The sequence below is a fragment of the Ochotona curzoniae genome, unplaced genomic scaffold (assembly GCF_017591425.1).
Source record: "Ochotona curzoniae isolate NIBS_2020 unplaced genomic scaffold, NIBS_Ocur_1.0 scaffold_4701, whole genome shotgun sequence".
NCBI lineage: Eukaryota > Metazoa > Chordata > Mammalia > Lagomorpha > Ochotonidae > Ochotona > Ochotona curzoniae.
Window position 1 is genome coordinate 52,865,443 of NW_024467122.1, and position 20,263 is coordinate 52,885,705.

The 20,263-nt window shown below is 43.0% G+C and overlaps 1 protein-coding gene across 3 annotated transcripts in view; it reads left to right on the top strand.

Moving 5' to 3' along the window:
* The window catches only part of SQOR (sulfide quinone oxidoreductase), a 50,913-nt gene that overhangs the window by 28,690 nt on the left and 1,960 nt on the right, over positions 1-20,263 (top strand). For all 3 annotated transcript variants that reach the window (XM_040969789.1, XM_040969787.1, XM_040969788.1), the window contains 5 exons: positions 821-874; positions 5,128-5,322; positions 8,139-8,348; positions 15,294-15,477; positions 20,104-20,171. In XM_040969789.1, the coding sequence (XP_040825723.1) occupies positions 821-874; positions 5,128-5,322; positions 8,139-8,348; positions 15,294-15,477; positions 20,104-20,171 (711 nt within the window). The remainder of the gene's footprint in view (positions 1-820; positions 875-5,127; positions 5,323-8,138; positions 8,349-15,293; positions 15,478-20,103; positions 20,172-20,263) is intronic.

A 20,263-nucleotide genomic window follows, 5' to 3' on the forward strand; every position in this document is an offset into this window, starting at 1 on the left:
TGGTGACGTGGAGCTCAGTTTCCGGGGCTGCAGGGAAACAGCTGGAATCCAGTGCTGTTTCTCCTCACCTGGGACTTGCTCAATTTGCTTCTCCACTTGGTACCATGCTGTGATCATGTGTTTCCCTCAGCTGGGCTTCTGGGTTTCATTGGAATAATTCTCTCCCTCCAGTTTCCTAGGCGAGTTCTTGTACTTAACACACTTGCTTCTGGCCTACACCTGGCCTCAGCTTGTCTCCCTCCTGGTGCTAAACCCATATTTTATGTATGACATTTGAGGGTTCTTTTGTCTTCATCATAGACATTAGTATTTACATCTGAAGAGAGAGGGATTTCTCACTCCTTACAATGTATTAGGTAAGATCAGGTACAAGTAACCACTCCTTTTCCAATGACCCCGTAAGAATCATTTCCCAACAATGATATTGGTCCAAAAGCCATAGCTTTTCAAGTTGGATTCTGAAGATTGAAGTCTGTTCTCCCATCTTTCTATGTGAAAAAGTCTTAATATGAGAACTGCATGAATAATTGTGTCATCTTTGTTATTCTCCGTTACGTAAAATCATTGGAGTTTGAGGCATGCAGTGGCAAGTCAGCCGGGTGACATGGTATTTGTGGAGCGTGCAGTTGAGGGCAATAAGGATAAAGGGGGACAGAATGGAGAACTGGAGCGTTCATTCCCACATGCCTGCCCTGCCCTGCAACCTCCAGCCTCTGCCCCAAGACATTCACATTAAAATATGGAAACATGTTGCTGAATTGGCCCTTGGACTACTGCTTTTTGATTCCTGGTGTAAAATAACATCTTTTTTGTGTTGCAGATCTCCTATAAATATCTTATCATTGCTCTTGGAATCCAGCTGGACTATGAGAAGGTATTCTTTTAAATGATTTCTGTGTTTTATTGACCTATTTATGTCAAGATCAAACACTGTATTTCACTGGCTTATGTTTATTTCGACAAGAAAGAGGTTCTAAGAAATCCTCTTCTAGTTTTACTTCTCAGGGATCCTTTTATAGTTTGAAAATGTGTTGTGTTAGCTTTTGTCCAGGATAATGATATGATCTAGCCTTAAGCTTCATCAGAATTTATCAAGTTTGAGCCCTGATGGTAATTCTTGCAAAACAGCAGCCTCTTCCACACTTAGTAGAAGCTTACCATTCTATGTGGGACTGAGTTATATGCATTAAAGATGAATTTTTCCTTTGGAATTAAGATTGGTTATTATTTGTTTTTGATTGTTTGAGAGACAAGAGACATACAGATAAAGACTCTTGTTTCCTGGTGGATTCAAATGCATGTGATTCTGGGACTTGGCTAGGCTCAGGCTATGGTTTGGGAGCTCATGTCTCCCATATGGGTGGCAGGACCCCGACTTGTGCAGACGTTGTTGCTGCCTCTCACAGTCTGTGTTAGCAGGCAGCTGGAGTTAGGAGTGAGCCAAGTGTTGAACTCAGGCACTCTGACATGGGATGTAGGTCTCCTACTTGATGTTGATGTGTCAATCTGTGGATTTTGAATTTTTAAGTAGAATTGAAGGGTGAGCATCAGTTGCTTGTTCATTAAACCCTAGAAGGTGGCCTGGTATTTGCAGCTTAGCCTCTGGAGATGGTGTTTCTGGGGTGTCCCTTCCAGCGCTGAGGGGTGCTTCCCACTCATGGACTCCTATCCTGTGGTGGGCCGGTGTGGAGACAACAAGGGGGTGTGTCTTTGTGTGCAGGAAGGGCAGGTACTCTCAGCAGGTTGAAGGTGGAAATAAAAACCTGTATGACCAGAAAAAAAAAGTGATCATGTAATGTAAAGACTGTATGTTCTTTAGAGCTCCCTTTTCAGAGAAGTGGGGAGCCAGAAACCATTGGATGTTGTGAGATTCAAATTTAGTTTTCTAAAATGTAATGGGGTAAATCAGTAATTATTGTGATACCTTGAGAGCTTGTTGAAGACTGGATAAGCAGTGGGAGCACAGAAAGTTTGGTGTCGGCCAGGTCACAGGGGCAGGAATATGATTCAGGTAAGGACCTTGTCAGATTTGTAAAACACCTGAGTTGCAACATGTCCATCATGAGGGTTGTGGGAATGTCCTGGGGTGTGTTGTGTGAAGGTTCAGAGAAGCCAGGAATTGGGGCGAATGCTGTGAATTGACTCTGAGTCATGGCACCATGGAGTCATGGCTCTCATACAGTTGCACATTGGCTGTGGCATAGGAAGGTGTCAGTTACAACTACTGTGGGGAGATTTGTGAACATTATGGTGTTGACTTAGTAAATGCATTACAAGTCCAGAGTGCTATGTCCCTAGTAACTCCTGAGTGTACGAGCATGAAGAAATCAGCACTGAGAGCTCTTAGCAGCCTCTTGCAGCAAACCCAGAAACTATCATATGTAAAAGCAGTGGTTGTGAAATCTGCTGTATACCGAGAACCATACTAGGTGTCTCATTGGTTCTTTATAGCTACTTAATAGGTGAGGACTAGGGGTATGAGAATTCGAATAGTGGCTACTGCATTATCTGGGACTATTTGATTGCAGATACTAGAAAACTGCTCGAGTTAGTGTAAACAAAAAAGTGGGGATCATTTGAAAAAAAATATTAAAAAACCTTTCTGGACCGCTAGGGCAGGAATGTAGATGGGGTCTGGCAAGTCTGGATCTCCAAGCTAGGCTCTGCTGGGCTCAGGAGACTCTCTGCTTCTTTTTCATTCCAGCTTCAGTGTGGCACGCTGTTTGATGGTTTGCTCTGTGGGCTGGGACAGACCCTAGTGCCCCAGCCCACATCCTGTTACAGTGTGGCCCTAGGAGGGCAGTCCTATCTCATGCCTTTCCTGACTCTCTTTCCTGTTTCATTCCTCTCTGTGTCTGTCTGATTCAAAGTGCCAGGGAAGCAACTGCGGTGGATGGAATCAAAGACCTCCTTCATGACACTGTCTTCTTCAGGTTAGAGACAAATAACGAAGGTGATCCAAGATTAACTGTCTGTTTATCTCCCAGATAGTGATTTTTGCTTTGGGGACCAGGGACTGGGTGGCCATTTGGGAAGACCCCCATGTGGGTGGGCTTGGGTCTGGTTCTGGAAGATGCCAGGCAGATTTAGATTTCTCAGCTTTGCTCTGTTCCAGTTTTCTAGCTATTATATGGGCTAATACTTCTTTAGCTACTTCAGAGGTGTACTGTAAATACCCAGTGTTAGATACAGAATTTTGAAAACATTAAATAACTGGTTGGCTTTATACTACTGGTAGTAATAAGTACTATGATTGAAGCTGTTACTATTACTACTCTTGAATATGTCTGATAAATAGCAAAGGATTACTTGCGTCTAATATTGAATGTGGAAAAGTAATGAAAACGGATCACTAATGGAGGAGATTAAAAGACTGCTTCTTTGAGATCTGATGGATGAGTATCTAGGGTTACTCTGAAGGTAATCTGGATGATGGCTAGAGATGGTCTGAAGGATTAGCTCATTTTGATAACTAATTTTTTCCTTTTTAAAAACTTACTTATTCTTTGGGAGGTAGACAGCTGCTATCTGCTTGTTGTTTCCCCAAATGCTTCCCCATGTGGGAAGCAGGAGCTAATAACTTGAGTTACCCCTTGCTGCCTGCCAGGGTGCGCATTAGCAGGACGCTGGCATCAGGAGTGGAGCCAGGACTCAAAGCCATGCACTCCAATGTGGGATGCGCGTGTCCCAGGCAGTGTGTTAATTATGCCAAGGCGTGCCCCCCATGGCTGTGTCTTAGTGGTTGAAGTTGACCCTGTTCCTACTCAGAACCAGTACTTCATTACCTTGAACTCAATTTGTGATCTGTTTTTTGCACTCTAAGGCTCTTTTCACACTTGTGTTAAGTATCCAGTCAATCTCACTGGCAGCAATAAGCTGACATTTACGGGGCACTTACATTTGTGTCAGTTGTCTTTCTGTCTTACATTATGGTCACATTCACTCTTGCCAACAACTCTTAGAAGCAGATACCTTTATACCCATTTTACAAAGCAAGAACCCAATCTCATCTCTGTGTGAAAATCAGAATCATCAGGGATGGGCTGTTAAAACACAGATTGTGTTGGTCTAGTTGTTAAAGACATTGATCAGGTGCCTGCACCTCATATCTGAGAACCTCAGTTCAAGTCCTGGGTCCACTCTGGACTCCAGCTTTCTGTTAACACAGGTCCTGGCGGGCAGGTCACTTCCTACCTGTGTGTGAGACCTGGACTGAGTTCTCAGCTTCAGCCACAGTGAGGAGCCTGTGCAGGCATCTGGGTGGTGGTGCTGTTGGTGGTGGTGGTGAAGTCTCTCTACTTCTCTAATAAATAAAACTAAACAAAGACAAAGCAGCTTGATGGGCCTTCCTGCAGGGTTTGTGACTCAGGAACTCTATGGTAGCCTGAGTTTAACTGTGTGCCCAGATGATGTTGGTGCTGCTGGTGCAGAGAACACACTTAGAGACACACCGGCTTAGAAATGAGAGGTAATTTATTCGGGGTCATAGGACAGGTGAGAAGGAAAGTTAGAACTCAAGCCAGGTATGTAGGACTTTAAAGTTCATGTTTGTTTTTTTTTCCCTAAGATTTATTTTTATTGCAAAGTTAGATATATAGAGAGTGGAGGAGAGATAGAGAGAAATATCTTCCATCTGATGATTCACTCCCCAAATGACTGCAATAGCCGGAGCTGCGCCAATCCGAAGCCAGGAGCCAGGAGCTCTTCTGGGTCTCCCATGCGGGTGCAGAGTGGTACCACTTGTAAGAGGCAATTCCAGTTTGCTGTTATTGACAGTATCAATGGCTTTTGGTCCTGCCTGTTTTTCTTCTTCCTAATGAGGCAACTGGTTCCTCTAGAAGGTATCTTGTCTCACTATGATGGTGTGAAGAATTGTATTCAAATCATAGTCTCAAGAAAACTGGGGTGACAGAGGATTTTCCTGGGCTGTGCCTATGCTGGAGTGACTTCAGGCACCATACTCCAGTCCCAGAGCCCTCACTCACCTGCCTGCTCTATGTGTGGGGGCTGTGGGAATAGAAACAATAATGGGATACTTAAATGTTTGTAGAGTTGGCAAAGAACAAGGACTCTCAAGACATCTGTGCCTTTATTCAATAACAATTTCTTTGCGTATGTTTTTTGCAGATTAAAGGCCTGCCTGAAGGCTTTGCTCATCCCAAAATAGGGTCGAACTATTCAGTGATGACAGTAGAGAAGACGTGGAAAGCTCTGCAGGATTTCAAGGAGGGCAACGCCATCTTTACCTTCCCTAACACTCCCGTGAAGTGTGCTGGAGCTCCCCAGAAGATCATGTATTTATCGGAAGCCTATTTTAGGAAGGTATGTCTGCTTTCCAGGGACAAGGATGTGGCGACAGTACAGAGATGGTGATGGCTAGCATTTAATTTTTATCTCTACCATAAATTTTGTTTTATTTCTAGAACTTTATTATTATGTGGGCATAAAACTATACAACTTGAAGTTTATAAAATAGAAAAAAAGGAAGAAGTGAGTCAGGATTCGATAGCTTTGGTAAAACTGATGTCATGAATTTGATATGTCCTTGCAGGTTTTTCCCTACAGACTTAAAGAACAGAGGTTATAATCACACTGAACCTGCCCACTTGAAAACATTACATATTGTTAAAATTATTAAGATTATTTATTTGAGAGGCAGAATGAGAGAAGAGAGACCTCCCCCCCACTGGCTCACTTCTCACATTCCTGCAACCATGCCGGGAGGTGGGAACTCTGGCCGTGTCTCTCATGTGGGTGCTGGAGCCCCAACTACTTGAGCACATCACTGCTTCCGAGGGTCTTCACTGGCAGGAAACTGGAGCTGAAGATAGGACTCAAACTCAAGACTCTGATCAGCCTGGCCTCTTAATTGCTATGCCAAATGCCTATCTCTGGGTCATACTTCTGAATATGTATAAAAGAATACTGTGGAGATATGTTAGAGATTGTTTAAATATTCTCATGTGTTAGGCAATTAATTATAAATTGTTCATTTTTATTCATAATGACATCTTCAACTGCTTCCATTCAACTTCAAGGTTATGGATATTCTCTGGCTGTTGATGTGCTTCTGCAAATGTCATAGGAAAAATGTAGATTTAAAACTGACCTGGAGATGAGCAGGTATTTGCTCCAATGTTTGGGGTGCCTGCTTCTCATAGAAAAGGGCCTGGGTTCAAGACCCTGCTGTGCTTCAATTTCCAGATGGTTGGTAGTGCACAAACTGAGAAGCAGCCCATTATGACCCAATTGTTTGGGTCCTTGCTACCTAGCTGAGAGACCTGAGTTGAGTTCTGGGTTCCTGGATTCTTTTTTTTTTTTATTGTAAAGTCAGATATGCAGAGAGGAGAAGTGACAGAGATGAAGATTTTCTGTCCATTGATTCACTCCCCAAGTGGTCCCAGTGGCCAGAGCAATGCTCATCCCGAGCAAGGAGCCTAGAGCCTCTTCTAGGTCTTTGGATCTTACATGTGGGTGCAGGGTCTCAAGGCTTTGGGCTGTCCTTGACTTCTTTCCCAGGCCACAAGCAGGGAGCTGGATGGGAAGCGGGGCTGCCAGGATTAGAACCAGCACCCATATGGGATCCTAGTGCAGACAAGGTGAGGACTTTTAACCACTAGGCTGCTGTGCAAGGCTGATAGGAACTGGTCCAGCTAGAGCTATTGCAGGCCTTGAGAGAGTGACATAGCAGATGGAAAATCTTTCTCCGTCTCTCTGCCTTTTAAATAAAATGAAAATAAATACTCATAAAAACTCAAATACCATCCACATGGAACTTCTAACTTTGTAGAAAGGGGTTTTGGGCAGGGGACACTTTCTCCGCATTTCCAAACACCCTCTGTGGAATAGCAGGTGCCTGTGGCTCAAGGATGCCTGGTGTGAGGTCAGAGGGAAGCTGTTCCTGCCCTCTCATCTCTGAGTGGGACAATTGTCTTGAGTTGCTGACAAGTTGCAGAGCAGCCAGCGATGATGTAAAGGGCTCAGGGGACAGCATGGCAAAGACAAGCCTGCAGCGTTGTAGAATGTGTGCTTGGAACCCAGCCCCACGCCTGGCTTCCCTCCGTCTTCTGCCAACTGCTCTGACCCAGGGAGTGGCCAGTTAGGGGACAGTTCCAGCAGCTTTTTTGATTCTAAGAACATTCAGTGTGGCAGTGGGGACTGGTGCAACCTTTTCAGGTTCTTAGCCACCTGTCTGCTTCTGGTGATCAGGTCCAGGTGAGTGAGTCACGAAAGGAGTTGAACACAAGGGAGAGTTGGACCGTGGCTGCCTCTTCCAGCTGGCAGATTCCCTCTGCTTCAGTTTCTGCTAAGTCTCGGACTGCCTGAGAGGGAGTTTTTCTTTCACTGTGAGATCTGAGGCATCTGAGAGAGGCGGCACTTCTCTGAGATGTGTGAACAATATCAAGGGACTTTGCTTTGTTCCCTGCTGTGCCCTCAGAGTCTAGAGCAGCACCTGACCAACTCTAGAACTTCAATAATTGTTCACTGAATGAGTGAATGCATGGAAAAATGAACAATTCAGTTCTCATTTTTATTTAAATATGCATCTTACCATTTAAAAATGTTTATTTTTATTGGAAAGGCAGATTTCTGGAGAGAAGGAGGGATGGAGAAAAAGATCTTCCTTCCCAGTGGTTCACTTCATGAGTGGCCGCAATGGTTGGAGCTGAGCTGATCCAAATCCAGGAGCCAGGAGCAGCTTCTGGGTCTCCTACAGGGCCCCAAGGACTTGAGCTGTCCTCTGCTGCTTTCCCAGGCGGGGAACTGAATTGGAAGTGGAGTAGCCAGGACTTGAACCGGTGCCCCTGTGTGATGCCAGTGCTAGCAGATGGAGGATTAGCCTGTTGAGCCACATTGCTGGTTGCACAGTTCATTTCTATTCTAGCTTTACTTGGACTTGATCTTCACCTCTAGCCTCAGCCAAGCAGTCCCCAGCTCAAGTGTGAACTGTCTCATGGGCTGAGAGTAAGAACAAGACAGTAAATTGGTCCACCTCACTCCACCAGGGTAAAGTGATGGAAAACTTGGGAAAGTCTTTGAAGTCTCCCTTGAACATTTTAATTCTTGTTCAGTTTTCTTTTATTAAGACAGCTGGACTAATGCTTTAATGTTAATTGTTTCTCTTTTGTTTTTCTTAGACAGGAAAGCGATCCAAGGCCAATATCATTTTCAACACATCTCTTGGAGCCATCTTTGGGGTTAAGAAGTACGCAGAAGCCCTGCAGGAGATTATCGAGGAGAGAGACCTGACCATTAACTACAAGCAGAACCTCATTGAAGTCCGAGCTGATAAACAAGAGGCTGTGTTTGAGAACCTGGACAAACCTGGAGACACCCAAGTGTTTTCAGTGAGTAGCAAGGTTAAGCCGTCAACCTGGGAACCATCATCTGCTGAGCTGAGCTTAGATGCAGGTGGCTCTGTGGCTGTTGTGCCCTGGTCCTTCACTGTTGTGTGCTGCAGGAGGCCACTAAAGTGAGCCTCTTAGGGCAGAGGCAGGACAGGGAGCTGGACCAAAATAGGTGTGAAAGAGAAGGCTTTAAGAGGCTGTGTTAGTGGGAGGGAATGAGGGCTTTGCTACTGGTGTCAAATGGATTTTTGTGACTAAGTCACTTGAAGCTTACAAATCTACAAATTTGGTTACTGCTTAGGCAGTTAAGGGAAGACATCCTCAAACCCACATTATCCTGTGATTGCCACAATTTGTGGCATGTGGGAAACAGCCCTGCTCACGAGTGGGAAGCAATCTTGTGGGACATTCAAGCATAACAAGGATGTGGAAGATGAGGTTTTTAAACATTTCTCTTCTTATGAAGGGATATACTTAAGCATCTGTTATTTGAGACTGAGCTAGAGCAAGAGTGCAGGAGCGCACTAGGGTATTTCCATCCTCTGGTTCATCCCCCAAATGCCATAACAGCAAGGAGTAGGTCAGGCTGAAGCTAGAAGCTGTTAATGCTTGTCTCCCACATGGGTGTCAGGGATCCAAGTCCATGAGCCATCACTTATTGCCTTCCAGGATGTGAATTAGCTGGAAGGAAGAATTGGTAACCAGAGTTAGGACGCAAACCCAGGCATTTCAATCTGGATGCAGATGTCCTAGTGGTGGTTTAACCACCACTCAAATTCCTGTCCCTTAAACATCCTTCTTGAAGTATCTGGCAGAGTGACCACAATTCTTGGAGAAACTTATGCTTTGTGGTATGGACTTGGCCTGTATGTCTATTATTTACCTCCCTCCCTCCCTCTCTCCCTTCCTTCTTTTATGTCATTAAGATTTATTATTTAGGGCCTGGCACGGTAGTCTATTGGCTGAGGTTATTGGCTTGCATCCGCTGGGATTCCCTGTGGGTGCCAGTTCATATCCCACTGCTCCATTTCCCATCCAGCTCCCTGCTTAAGGCCTGGAAGAGCAGCGGAGAATGACCCAAAGCCTTGGGACTCTGTACACACGTGGGAGTCCCTGAGGAAGCTCCTGGCTTCAGACTGACTCAGCTCTGCACCAGCTGAGATCTTTCTCTCTGCCTCTCCTTTTCTCTGTAAAATCTGACTTTCCAATAAAAATAAATAAAATCTTTTAAAAAAGATTTCTTATTTATTTGGAAGGCAGTTACAGAGATTGGGTGGGGGTGGGGAGACGGACTGAGAGTGAGACATAGAATTGATCTTTCACCTGTTTACTTCCCAAATGGTTGCAAATGCTGGGGTTGGGATTTGGGGGCCAGGCTGAAGCCAGGAGCCAAAAACTCCATGCAAGTCTCCCATATGGGTGATGGGGGCACACCACCATCTTTCTGAGGTACATTAGCAGAGAGCTGGACTGGAAGTGAACATGGGCTCACATGGAAGATAGGCATTGCAGGTGGTAGCTTAACCTGAGGCATCACAGTGCTGGTCCCAGAATGTGTCTTAGTTTTTTCTATGAAATGCAGCCAGTGGTTTTATACAGGTGTGCTGAGGATTGGGCAAAAGAAGTAAAGGCATCTGGAAAAGCAGGAGTGAAAGAACACTTGTTTCCACTTCTCCGGCAAGCACCGTTAGCAATGAGAAAGACTGAACATTTTAATCATTCAACATTTCTCTAGGAATGAAGGGCTACATAAAAAAGAAGTTTGAGGTGAACCAAGGATTAATACTCTAAACACCAAGACTTCACATTTTAAGCCTTTCAGCTTAAGCTACAATTCCAAGATTCATTGCATACATCTTTCTTTCTCTAAATGGTGTGTATTGAATATCACTCAAAATGTTACTGATGACTTAGAGTCATAATTTTAAGAGACTTTTATTTGGAAGTATTGCAGACTTGGAGAAGTTGGAAAAATGAAAGTAGAAAGGAAGTTGCATATAGCATTTACCTAGATGTACTTACATAATTTTATATCATTTGATTTAGCTTTATCATTTGATCTGTGTAGTTCTATATCATCTTCATCATCTGTTTCTGTCTAGATGACATATTTCATGTTCTTTTGCCTCTAAATACTTTAGTGTGAATTTCCTATCATAAAAGTAGTATTTTTGATGTAATCACAGTATCTGTCAACTCTGTAAATTCAGCAGGCTATAGCATTTTGACTTTTACTTGTATTCCACTTTCATTGATTGGCCCCATAGCACAGTATTCTCCGCACTATAGTATAGGTCCCTGTCTATTTTATGTAGTCATACTTTGCATTTAATTGTGATATCTCTCTCTTTTTAAAGATTTATTTTAGTTTTGTTTGAAAGTCAGAGTTAATAGAGATGAGGAGAGACATGAAGAGAGATCTTCTATAAACTGGTTGGCTGGTTCACTACTCAGGGGGCCACAATGGCCAGAGCTAGGCCAGTTTGAAGCCAGGAGCCAGGAGCTTCTTCTGGGTCTTCTACATGGGTGCAGGGTCATCGCCCACTACTTTCCAGGCCGTTATCAGGGAGCTAGATTAGAAGTGGGGCAGCTGGGGCATGAACTAGCATCCACATGGGATGCTGGTAGAACAGGCAGAAGCTTAGTGTGCTATACCTTGCTGCCAGTCCCAATTGTGATATATCTTTTGTCTCCTTTGACATGGAAGAGTTCCACAACCTTTCTCTGCCTTCTTTAATACTGACATTTTATAATAATACAGTCCTTTACCACATCTGTTATAAAGTCTTCTTGGTTTTGGGTTAGTAAATTTTTGTTTTAAATAGATTTATTAAAAATTTTTAATTGGAAAGGCATATCCACAGAGAGGAGAAGATACGGAGAGAAATATCTTCCATCTGCTGGCTCACTTCCCAAGTGGTCGCAATGACCCGAGCTGAGCCGATCTGAAGCCAGCAGGAGCTTGCTCTACTGGCCATCTTTTGCTGCTTTCCCAGTCCACAAGCAGGCAGCTGCATAGGAAGTGGAGCAGCTGGGACACGAACTGGTGCCCATATGGGGTCCTGATGTGTGCAAGGTGAGGAGTTAGTCACTGAGTCATCATGCCAGGCCCTGTATGGTATCACATTTGTAAGCACACCATGATATAATTTTTATCATCAGTCAAGATCTGATCCAAGTTTTTCACTGAATAATTATTTTTCTTTTTCTCCCTTGCTGCTAATAATAAGTCTGTAGGGGAAGATGCTAAGACCGTGCAAACACGTTACTCATTGAAGTCTCTCCCTAGAGTTAACATGTATTGGTAATTCTTGTCTAATCCTTATACCACATTGGTTGCAGAATGATAATTTTCTAAGTTTAGCATTCCTTCTACATTTATGAATAGGTTCCTGACTTGCATTAATTAATTAATTAAATCCTGATATGAACCAAGGAATTCCTGTTTTTCCCCCAGTGGTTTATCATCTGTCATTGTCTCTGGTGCCCACATTGTCCCATGTTCAGTCAATTGGAGCCTTCCCTGCTGGCTCCTCTGTCCCTGTAGCATCCTTTCCATCCTGTTTTTGAGAACTTTCTTACTCTCTGGTGTCACAGGATGTCCTAGGCCCATCTGGTATTTACCTATCCCAATTCAGGGTCATCCTTGTGAATAGCTCTTATGTTCTCGGAACCTACCTGGTCATTTAGAGCTGATGACTGCTTTGTGTTCTTTACGTGGATTTTCAGTTTTTTTTTCCTGGTGTCTAAGTGAGTTTTAAAATTGCTAGTCCTAATTTTTTTATTGTCAAAAAATAAGAGAGTCAAACTTGTTAGATTTTATATAAAGTAAAAGGAAATGGGTGGTGAGGGAGGGCCCAAAGAATACGTTTATGAGCCCAAGTGCACAAGGTTGAGTGCATGAACTTCACTTTACTATTTGGTCTTTTTTTACTGTGGTTCTCAGCTGTGCTCTGAATAGTTGAGTTTGTAGCTAGGGACTTGGGTAAATGGATGGTTATTGTTGTTCTAAATGGTTTGTAAAGAACCTTTCAATTATGGGATTCCATTATTGAAGGTTATTGCAGGTCGGACATTCTTTCAATTTCACTTTCATAAATCTGGATTTCATAAGAAACTACCCAAAGGGTTTCAAATAGTGGCTTTCAACCCTCACTGTTCTGGAATCTACCTCAGGAGCTTCAAAACTGGTGTTGATGCCTGGGTCATACCCCAAGAGACTTTGATTAATTGGCCTGAGGTGAAGACTGGATTGGGAGGCTTCCAAAAGTCCCCTAATGATTCTAATATTGAGCCAGTATTGATAACAGCTACTGTAAAGAATTAAATGTATCCTAGTCTATAATCTTGAATTCTGGATAGAGAGCTGGCAGTTCAGGCCTCTTTTGATGTATACCATAGGGTCTTAGAACTAAAAGGGACCTTGGACATTATCTAGTCTGTTGCATTTTTTTATGGATAAGCAAAGCAAAGACCCAAGAAGTGAAGTGGCATGTCATGGTCGAGGAGGCCGACCCACATGGTTTTTTTCAAGTCCAGATTTCTGTTCTCCCGGTCCTATAGGATTGGGATCTTGGGGTGAGGGGACCCAGAGTCTTGTATTGTCAACAAGTCTCCCAAATAACTGCTTATTAACAGCAAAGTCTTAAAGCCACTGTTCTGAATAGACTATTTATGCTAATGGAGGAGAATCAAGTTGAGAATATATAGTTGATATAAATTAATCATAGAGAAACTAGTTGCTGAAAATTAATCATAGATTGACTTTCACACTTGATCTTAGCCAAAAGGCCGAGAAGCGATCATAGATTGACTTTCAAATAAATAATCCTTTAAAACAAAAAGAAAATAAGTCATAAAGAATAAGCTACAACTAAATGATGTTAATTATTAATCCATAAAGGAAACTAGTATTTCTTTTGTGTAGGAGGTTAGTTCAGTGCCTTTATGACTGAGAACATATTTTAACTTTTATTTAAGAATTCTTCTTAAAAATATTTTCTAATATTTATTTCTTTGTTTTAAAACCATAATACAGACACACACACACACACACACACACACACACACACACACACACACACAAACACACACAGACAGGAAGACATTCTATCCTTTTGTGCATTCTCCAAATGGTTGTAATGGCTGGAGGCTCTGTCTGACTGAAGCCAACAGTGTTGAGCTTCTTCTAGGTCTTCCATGTGGGTGCAGGAGTCCAAACACTTGGGCCATTGTCCGCTGCTTTCCCAGGCCATTAGCAGCATGCTAGATTGAAAGTGGAACAGCCAGGACTTGAACTGGTACTGCTATGGGATGCGAACGTTGCATGTAGAGGCTTTACCTGATATGTGACTACATAGGCCCCTTTAATGTTTCTTCTAGAATAGATGAATCGCTTGTATATTTGTGAGATTCAAGCAAACACATTAATTCCATCAAACACATAGAGATCCAATATGGTTTAGATCTCACTTCAAAAAAGGAGCTCTGGTTGACTATAGAAATGAAGGTTTGGTCTTGATAATATGGTGAATGAAGTTTATTGGCTCTTTCATCCATCATCTTGTGGACAACAGACGGGCTCAGAGCCTATACCCCTAAAAGGGTCGTCCAAGATTATCTTGTCTTGAGGTTTATTAAATTCATGATTTTCTAAGAATATGCCATCTTCCTAATCCCCCTGCCATAAATGAATACAGAGCTCTGATGAGAGCATAGGCCTTCTTGTGGAATCAGGAACTAGGCTCTTGGAAGTTTGCAGTTTTCTTGATAAAGTTTTTACCCTATTGAAATGTTATGTAAATGTTTGAGTCAAGGTGGCTTGAAGCGGACCTGGTAGAATGTTGAAGTTTGCCAGATGGAATTCATTAAAGTTAAATAAAAATAATGGGTTAGGAGAACTCTAAGAATATCATGTACACAAACAAAAAAGTTAAATCAGCTATCAAAAATGACTAGAGTGAGTCAGTGAACTGTTACCAAGAGTCACTTGAAGATAGCAGTTGGAAAGAAAAATAATCCCCTCACTCCTTCTGCTCATAAACCCAACACTGATCTGGACCCCTCTGTCCTCCAGAGAGCCAGCTAATCTCCCCATTACCCCACTTTTCTCCTGCAGTTGGTAACTTGACGATGTCCTTTGTGTGCTTTGAGATTAGACCTGTATTTGGGAATGATGTTCATCACTCCTCAGTTCCTAACATGGCCTTTCTAAGCTTCACCTCCCTCCGGAGTACAGCTGAAGTGCAGGTTGACAGCTGAGGGTCAGGGTCAGAATAGCCGAAGCACACCAACCCCTTGGTTTTTAGCAATGACAGAAACACCAGTAGATTCCTTTAGGTCACTAGTGTGCTCTATTGCAGTAGCCCAGACTTCCCCAAGCCTGCTGTGGAAGGGGGGCACATGGGGAGACTGCCAGCTGACAGAGTGACTATTACATTATCACTTCCTGGCACTGGCACCATGACTCAACAGGCTAATCCTCCACTCTGTGGTGCTGGAATCCCATATGGGCGCTGGTTCAAGTCCCAGCTCCTTCACATCTGATCCAGTTCTTTGCTTATAACCTGGGAAAGCAGCAGAAAATGTTCTACATCCTTGGGACCCTGTGCCCATGTGGGAGATCTGGAAGAAGCTCTTGACTTACATTTGAATCAGCTCAGCTCTGGGTGTTGTGGCCATTTGGGGGACTAAACTAGCAGATGGAAGATTTTCTTTTCCTTTTGTTCCTTCTCTGTGTAAATCTGCCTTTAAAATAAAAATAAATCTACCAAAAAATGATCATATTCTCTGAAGGAACAGATCTTGGAGGAGAGGGCTAATGCAGATACTAACTGAATAATCCTTCATGTAACCCTAATTCAGTGTATTGAGGAAGGTTGGGGAAGAGCCTTGGAGCCCTAGAAATAGTGAATGAAACCCAAACTTGGACGCTTTTCTTGGCAGTATGAAATGCTCCATGTCACACCACCAATGAGCCCACCAGATGTCCTCAAGACGAGCCCTGTGGCTGATGCTGCGGGCTGGGTGGATGTGGACAAAGAAACTCTGCAGCACAAGAAATACCCGAATGTGTTTGGGATTGGGGACTGCACCAACCTGCCCACGTCGAAGACCGCCGCAGCAGTCGGTGAGCCAGCCTACTCTATTTTCTTCCTTTCTCCAAGTGCCATCTCAGTAAGTCTCTGTGGTAACACACAGCACTGCACTAGTAGTGAAAAACCTTTTGTGACCCCAAAATGCAGCAAGAGGCAGGCTGTCAATGATGCTGATGTTGCAGGAAGTACAAAGTGGCTTCCAAGCCCACTGCCCTAGAGTCGCCTGAGCTCATTTGCTTTTTAGAGGTGAGCAGTGCTGTGTTTTTCGGGGGAGGGGCATTAGTGGGAGGGCATCACTTGTCCAGCTCCCTGAATTCCATTACTTCCCATGACATCATACCCATAATCCTGGAATAGTTTTGCAAGTTGGCCACTTTTCTTCAGCTCGAAACACCATAAATCTTGGGAAGCATTTGTTTCCTCTGAAAACAGATACATGCAAGTCAATGAAAGCTTATAGAGCAGAAAATTGTTCTGGTAAGGCAAATACAGTGGAGCTTGCCCTGATTGGTACATGATTAAGGCCTCTGTCTGGAAAATTAAATTCTTCACCACCGTGTTCTACATTAGCAGTGATGGGAAGAATTACCTTTTAGATTCTGTCCTCCCAGACAGGAACTGTGCTCTCTGGGTGCCGTAAAACGTGCAGTGTCCACCTGATGGGAATGGTAGTTTCTGCGTGAATTAGATGTCTGCAGAACTTGCTTGACCTTGGAAGACTGTTTTCAATATTCACTGAAGGTCTTTTCCGTTACTAATTAGTAATTTTCTCCCATTTTTAACTGTCAAAAATCTCAGACCCATATACAAATGTAAAAGTACAATGAATAATTATATACACTCTAGATATTAATCAGTAACTAATATTTTGTGACATTTGCTTCTTTATACATGTTTTGAATTATTTCAAATAAGTTTGGATATCATGACATATCATCTTTAGTAAATACTTCAATCTGCATTTCCTTATAAAAAGGACATTCTCCTCCATAAATACAAGGCCAACTGTCACATCCAAGAAAGTTGTCATTATATAAGATCATGTCTTACACAAGTTAGTTTAAGTTTATCTAGTTTTCCTAGAAATTCTGTTTGCAGCTTTTGTTTTCCCTTGATTCTGCTCATCATGTTGGTTGCCGTGTCTGTTTGGCCTTTAATCTAGAGGAAGCCCTTCTGAAATTGTTTAGAACCTTCATGACATGGGCAATTTTGAAGAGTTCGGACTGGTCATCTTCAAAATATAGACTATCCTATACTGTAGGATTTATGGTTAGATTCAGAGTCTGTGTTTTGGTCTGAATCTCCATACATGGTGCTGTACCTTCTGCTATATAACCTTATGAGGCCATGATGTTAGCTTGGTATTTTTAAGAACATTTATTTACTTGGAGAGAGAGAAATAGAAATTTCACATCTACTGGTTCACTCCCCAAATACTTGCAATAGCCATGGCTATGTCAGACTGAAGGCAGGAGCCAGGAGGCAGGAGCTAGCTTAATTTAGGTTTTCCACATGGGGGTCAGGGATCTAACTACCTGGCCATTGGTTATCTGCTGTCTCCCCAGGTGGACATTAAGAAGAAACTGAAGTTGGGAGTGGAGCTGCAACTCCAACCCAGGCTCTGTGGCAATTGGATATAGGTGTCCCAAGTGGTGTCTGAACCATTATGCCAAATGCCTGTCCCAGTTTGGTCTTTGTCATTACTGGCTAAGGGTTGTCAGTTGTCAATCTTTTCCTTTGTCAAAATATCTGCTTGTATAATTATGGGTGGTATGTGGGATAAAATTTTGAATTTACATGCTGCCTTTAATGTGGTAAAAATGTCCATGATGTAAGACTCAGGTTACCCAACTTTCTAGCCTGTTTCAAATAAGCAAAATATTTTATCCAGAGTTTCAAATGGATAATACTGAATGTTAGACAAAAAGTCTACACGAAAAACCTTGTTCCTGCCTGGTCAGCTTCCACTGCTCCCAGCCACACAGAGTGTCCTGTTCCATGTGCCTCTGCATGCTTTCACGTTCGTGTGCTATTGTACTGCTGCTCCGGAGTTTACTGAAGGAGTCTCTTCTGCAGTCTGTCTCTTTCCCAAACTGTTCCATTGGGGAATGCTCCTCCTTGGCATTTCACGCATGTGAGTGAATGTCTCTTTGCTCTTCTTAATTTGTCACTAACAATAGTTCACGATTTCTCCAAAGAGTTCTATATCTCTCATTAAATTCCCAACTTTAAATCCTCTTATGATTGCCGGGCAATGCTTATGTTTGTTCAATCCACAAGTCCCATCTTGGGTTTCCTTACTCCCCAGCCTCCTCCAGACCCACTGTACTGTAGAGAACAAGACCATCTTGCTGAGTTGTAAGTGGCTTTCCCGGGGCAAATGCCTCCCCCTGCCTCTTTCTGCTCCAGGATTCTCCCTTAGTTATCTTCAGTACAGCTAAGACTGGATGTGGTATTTAAACCAAAGTTAACTGGAGGTTTTACCATAAAAGGAGGTGGGCTTTTAATATAGGAAAATGCACAGCTTATGTATGCCTGTACACACACACACACACACACACACACACACACACACACACACACACACACACACACACACACACACACTCTTTCTCTCTCTCTCTTTCCTTCTCTTCTCATTCTCTCTCTCTCTCTCACGTCCCCCACTCTCTCTTCTTCTCATTCTCTCTCTCACACACACACAAACACACACACTCTCTTTCCTTCTCTTCTCATTCTCTCTCTCTCTCTCTCTCACACACACACACACACACACACTCTTTCCTTCTCTTCTCATTCTCTCTCTCTCTCTCACCCCCCACTCTCTCTTCTCATTCTCTCTCTCTCTCTCTCTCTCTCTCTCTCTCTCTCACACACACACACACACATGCACGGCCTGGAGTGAGACTGCTCCCTGTGTTCACAGGCCAAGCCTCCCTGCCGAGAATGTTGGCCTTGACTTCTGCTGCTGAGGCCTCTCTAGTTGTTCTCAGTGCAGATTCTGAATGCTCTATGGTCCTCAAAACAGGATAACAGCTTCTGAAAGGGATGTGATGTTTAGAAATGCAGCTTTGCTTATGATGGAGATAAGTCAAGCAGAGAGGTTTACTTTTCAGTTTTTTAAAAAGGGGTTTGCTTGCTTATTTGAAAGGTAGAACAACAGAGAGAGAGAGAGAGAGAGAGAGAGAAAACCATCCACTTGTTCCTTCAGTGGGCTATAACTGTCAGGTCAGGTCTGGGCTGGGATGAATCCAGGAGCCAGGAACTCCCTCCTTGTCTCCCAAATACTTGGGCCATTCTCTGCTGCCTTCCCAGGCATATTAGCAGGGAGTTGGATCTGCAGTGGAGTAGCTGGGGCCTGAAACCCCCCACTCTGATACATCAATATCATAAGCGGTGGTTTAATCTGTTGCACTGCAACACTGTCTCCCCAACTCACCTATACCCTTCCTTCTCCATTGCATTTTTTAGTTGAGTGTCAATAGATTGAAACTTGTAGGCCAAAGATAGCACACTGCTGGTTTTTATACAGTTTCTGAGAATGAATATTTGTAATCAGTTTGATGTCAAGAAGCATTACATCTTAAGAATTCCATTCTCCCATTTGTAGGCATATGATATCATATTTTTAATTTTATCAATAAGAGTTTTCATGGAAAACTTTTTTTCCCTATGTGTTATATAATGTCTAGTGGTTCTGCTTCTTAGCCTGCAAAGTTTCCTTAAAAATGTTTGGTGCCCTTTGATTTGGGCAATTATAAAATAGCCACATGAATGAGCATTTTTATTTTACAATGTACAGGGAGCCCATCTTCTTTCAAAGTAAATCCAGCCTTCTATTTCTGGAGACATAAATTGCTTCTGTCTTTAAATGTACAATTTTAATTATTCAGAATTGAATCCTGGGATTAGGAGACAGGGATTAGGAGATATTGAGGGTTTATTGCTAATATTTTGAGGAGTGAAAATGCTATTGTATTTGCATTGGAAAAACTCTGCACCTAGCATAGAGTCACATAGCAACATTTACAGATAAATTACTATGTTGCTGCTCCAAAAATCCTTCAGAAAAAAAGTGGCCTGTGTGGGGTGATGGAGGAAATGAGAACAGGAATTGAATATTCATAATAAAAAAATCAGTCTGTCCATTCTGTCAAAAAATGGAAATGTGTGTGTGAGAGAGAAACAGAAACTGTAGATGGATACATACACAGACATATTTCTCTCTCTCTCTGGTCCAGCCTCAGCCAGGGCCATGCGGTGCAGGGAAAAGCCCAATGTTCTACCTGGATACAACCAGTGACTAGTGATCTGCCGTGTGAACAGGGATGCAGGGCTTCCTGAATGGCCAGGGGGTGCTGGGCACACAGTCCAAACTGTCAGCCAGCCAAGACCAGAAGGAGGTGCACTGGAGTTGGAGTTAGGAACATCCTTGTAGTCCTGCTGGAGAAAGTTGACTGTTTAAACTTGGGGCTTGGATGAAGAGAAAGAAGCCCTTCAGGTAGACACAACTGCAGGTGGTAAGAAGTCTGGTTCTAGTCACAATCTAGAGGGGTGAGGAACGGAATCTTCTTGTTGCCACTAAGGTGATTTGCATATGAGATTTTGTGGGGAACCTGGATGCTCATACTTACCTGGCTTATTCTTTTCTCCTTTAGCTGCACAGTCGGGAATACTTGACAAAACAATCTCTCTGGTAATGAAGAACCAAACACCAAGGAAGAAGGTCTGTATGCCTCATGAGAATCTCAGCTGTCACCTTCCATCCATTTAAAAGTAGTGTTTCCCCACAGTCCTGCCACCCTCTTAGTTTCCCCA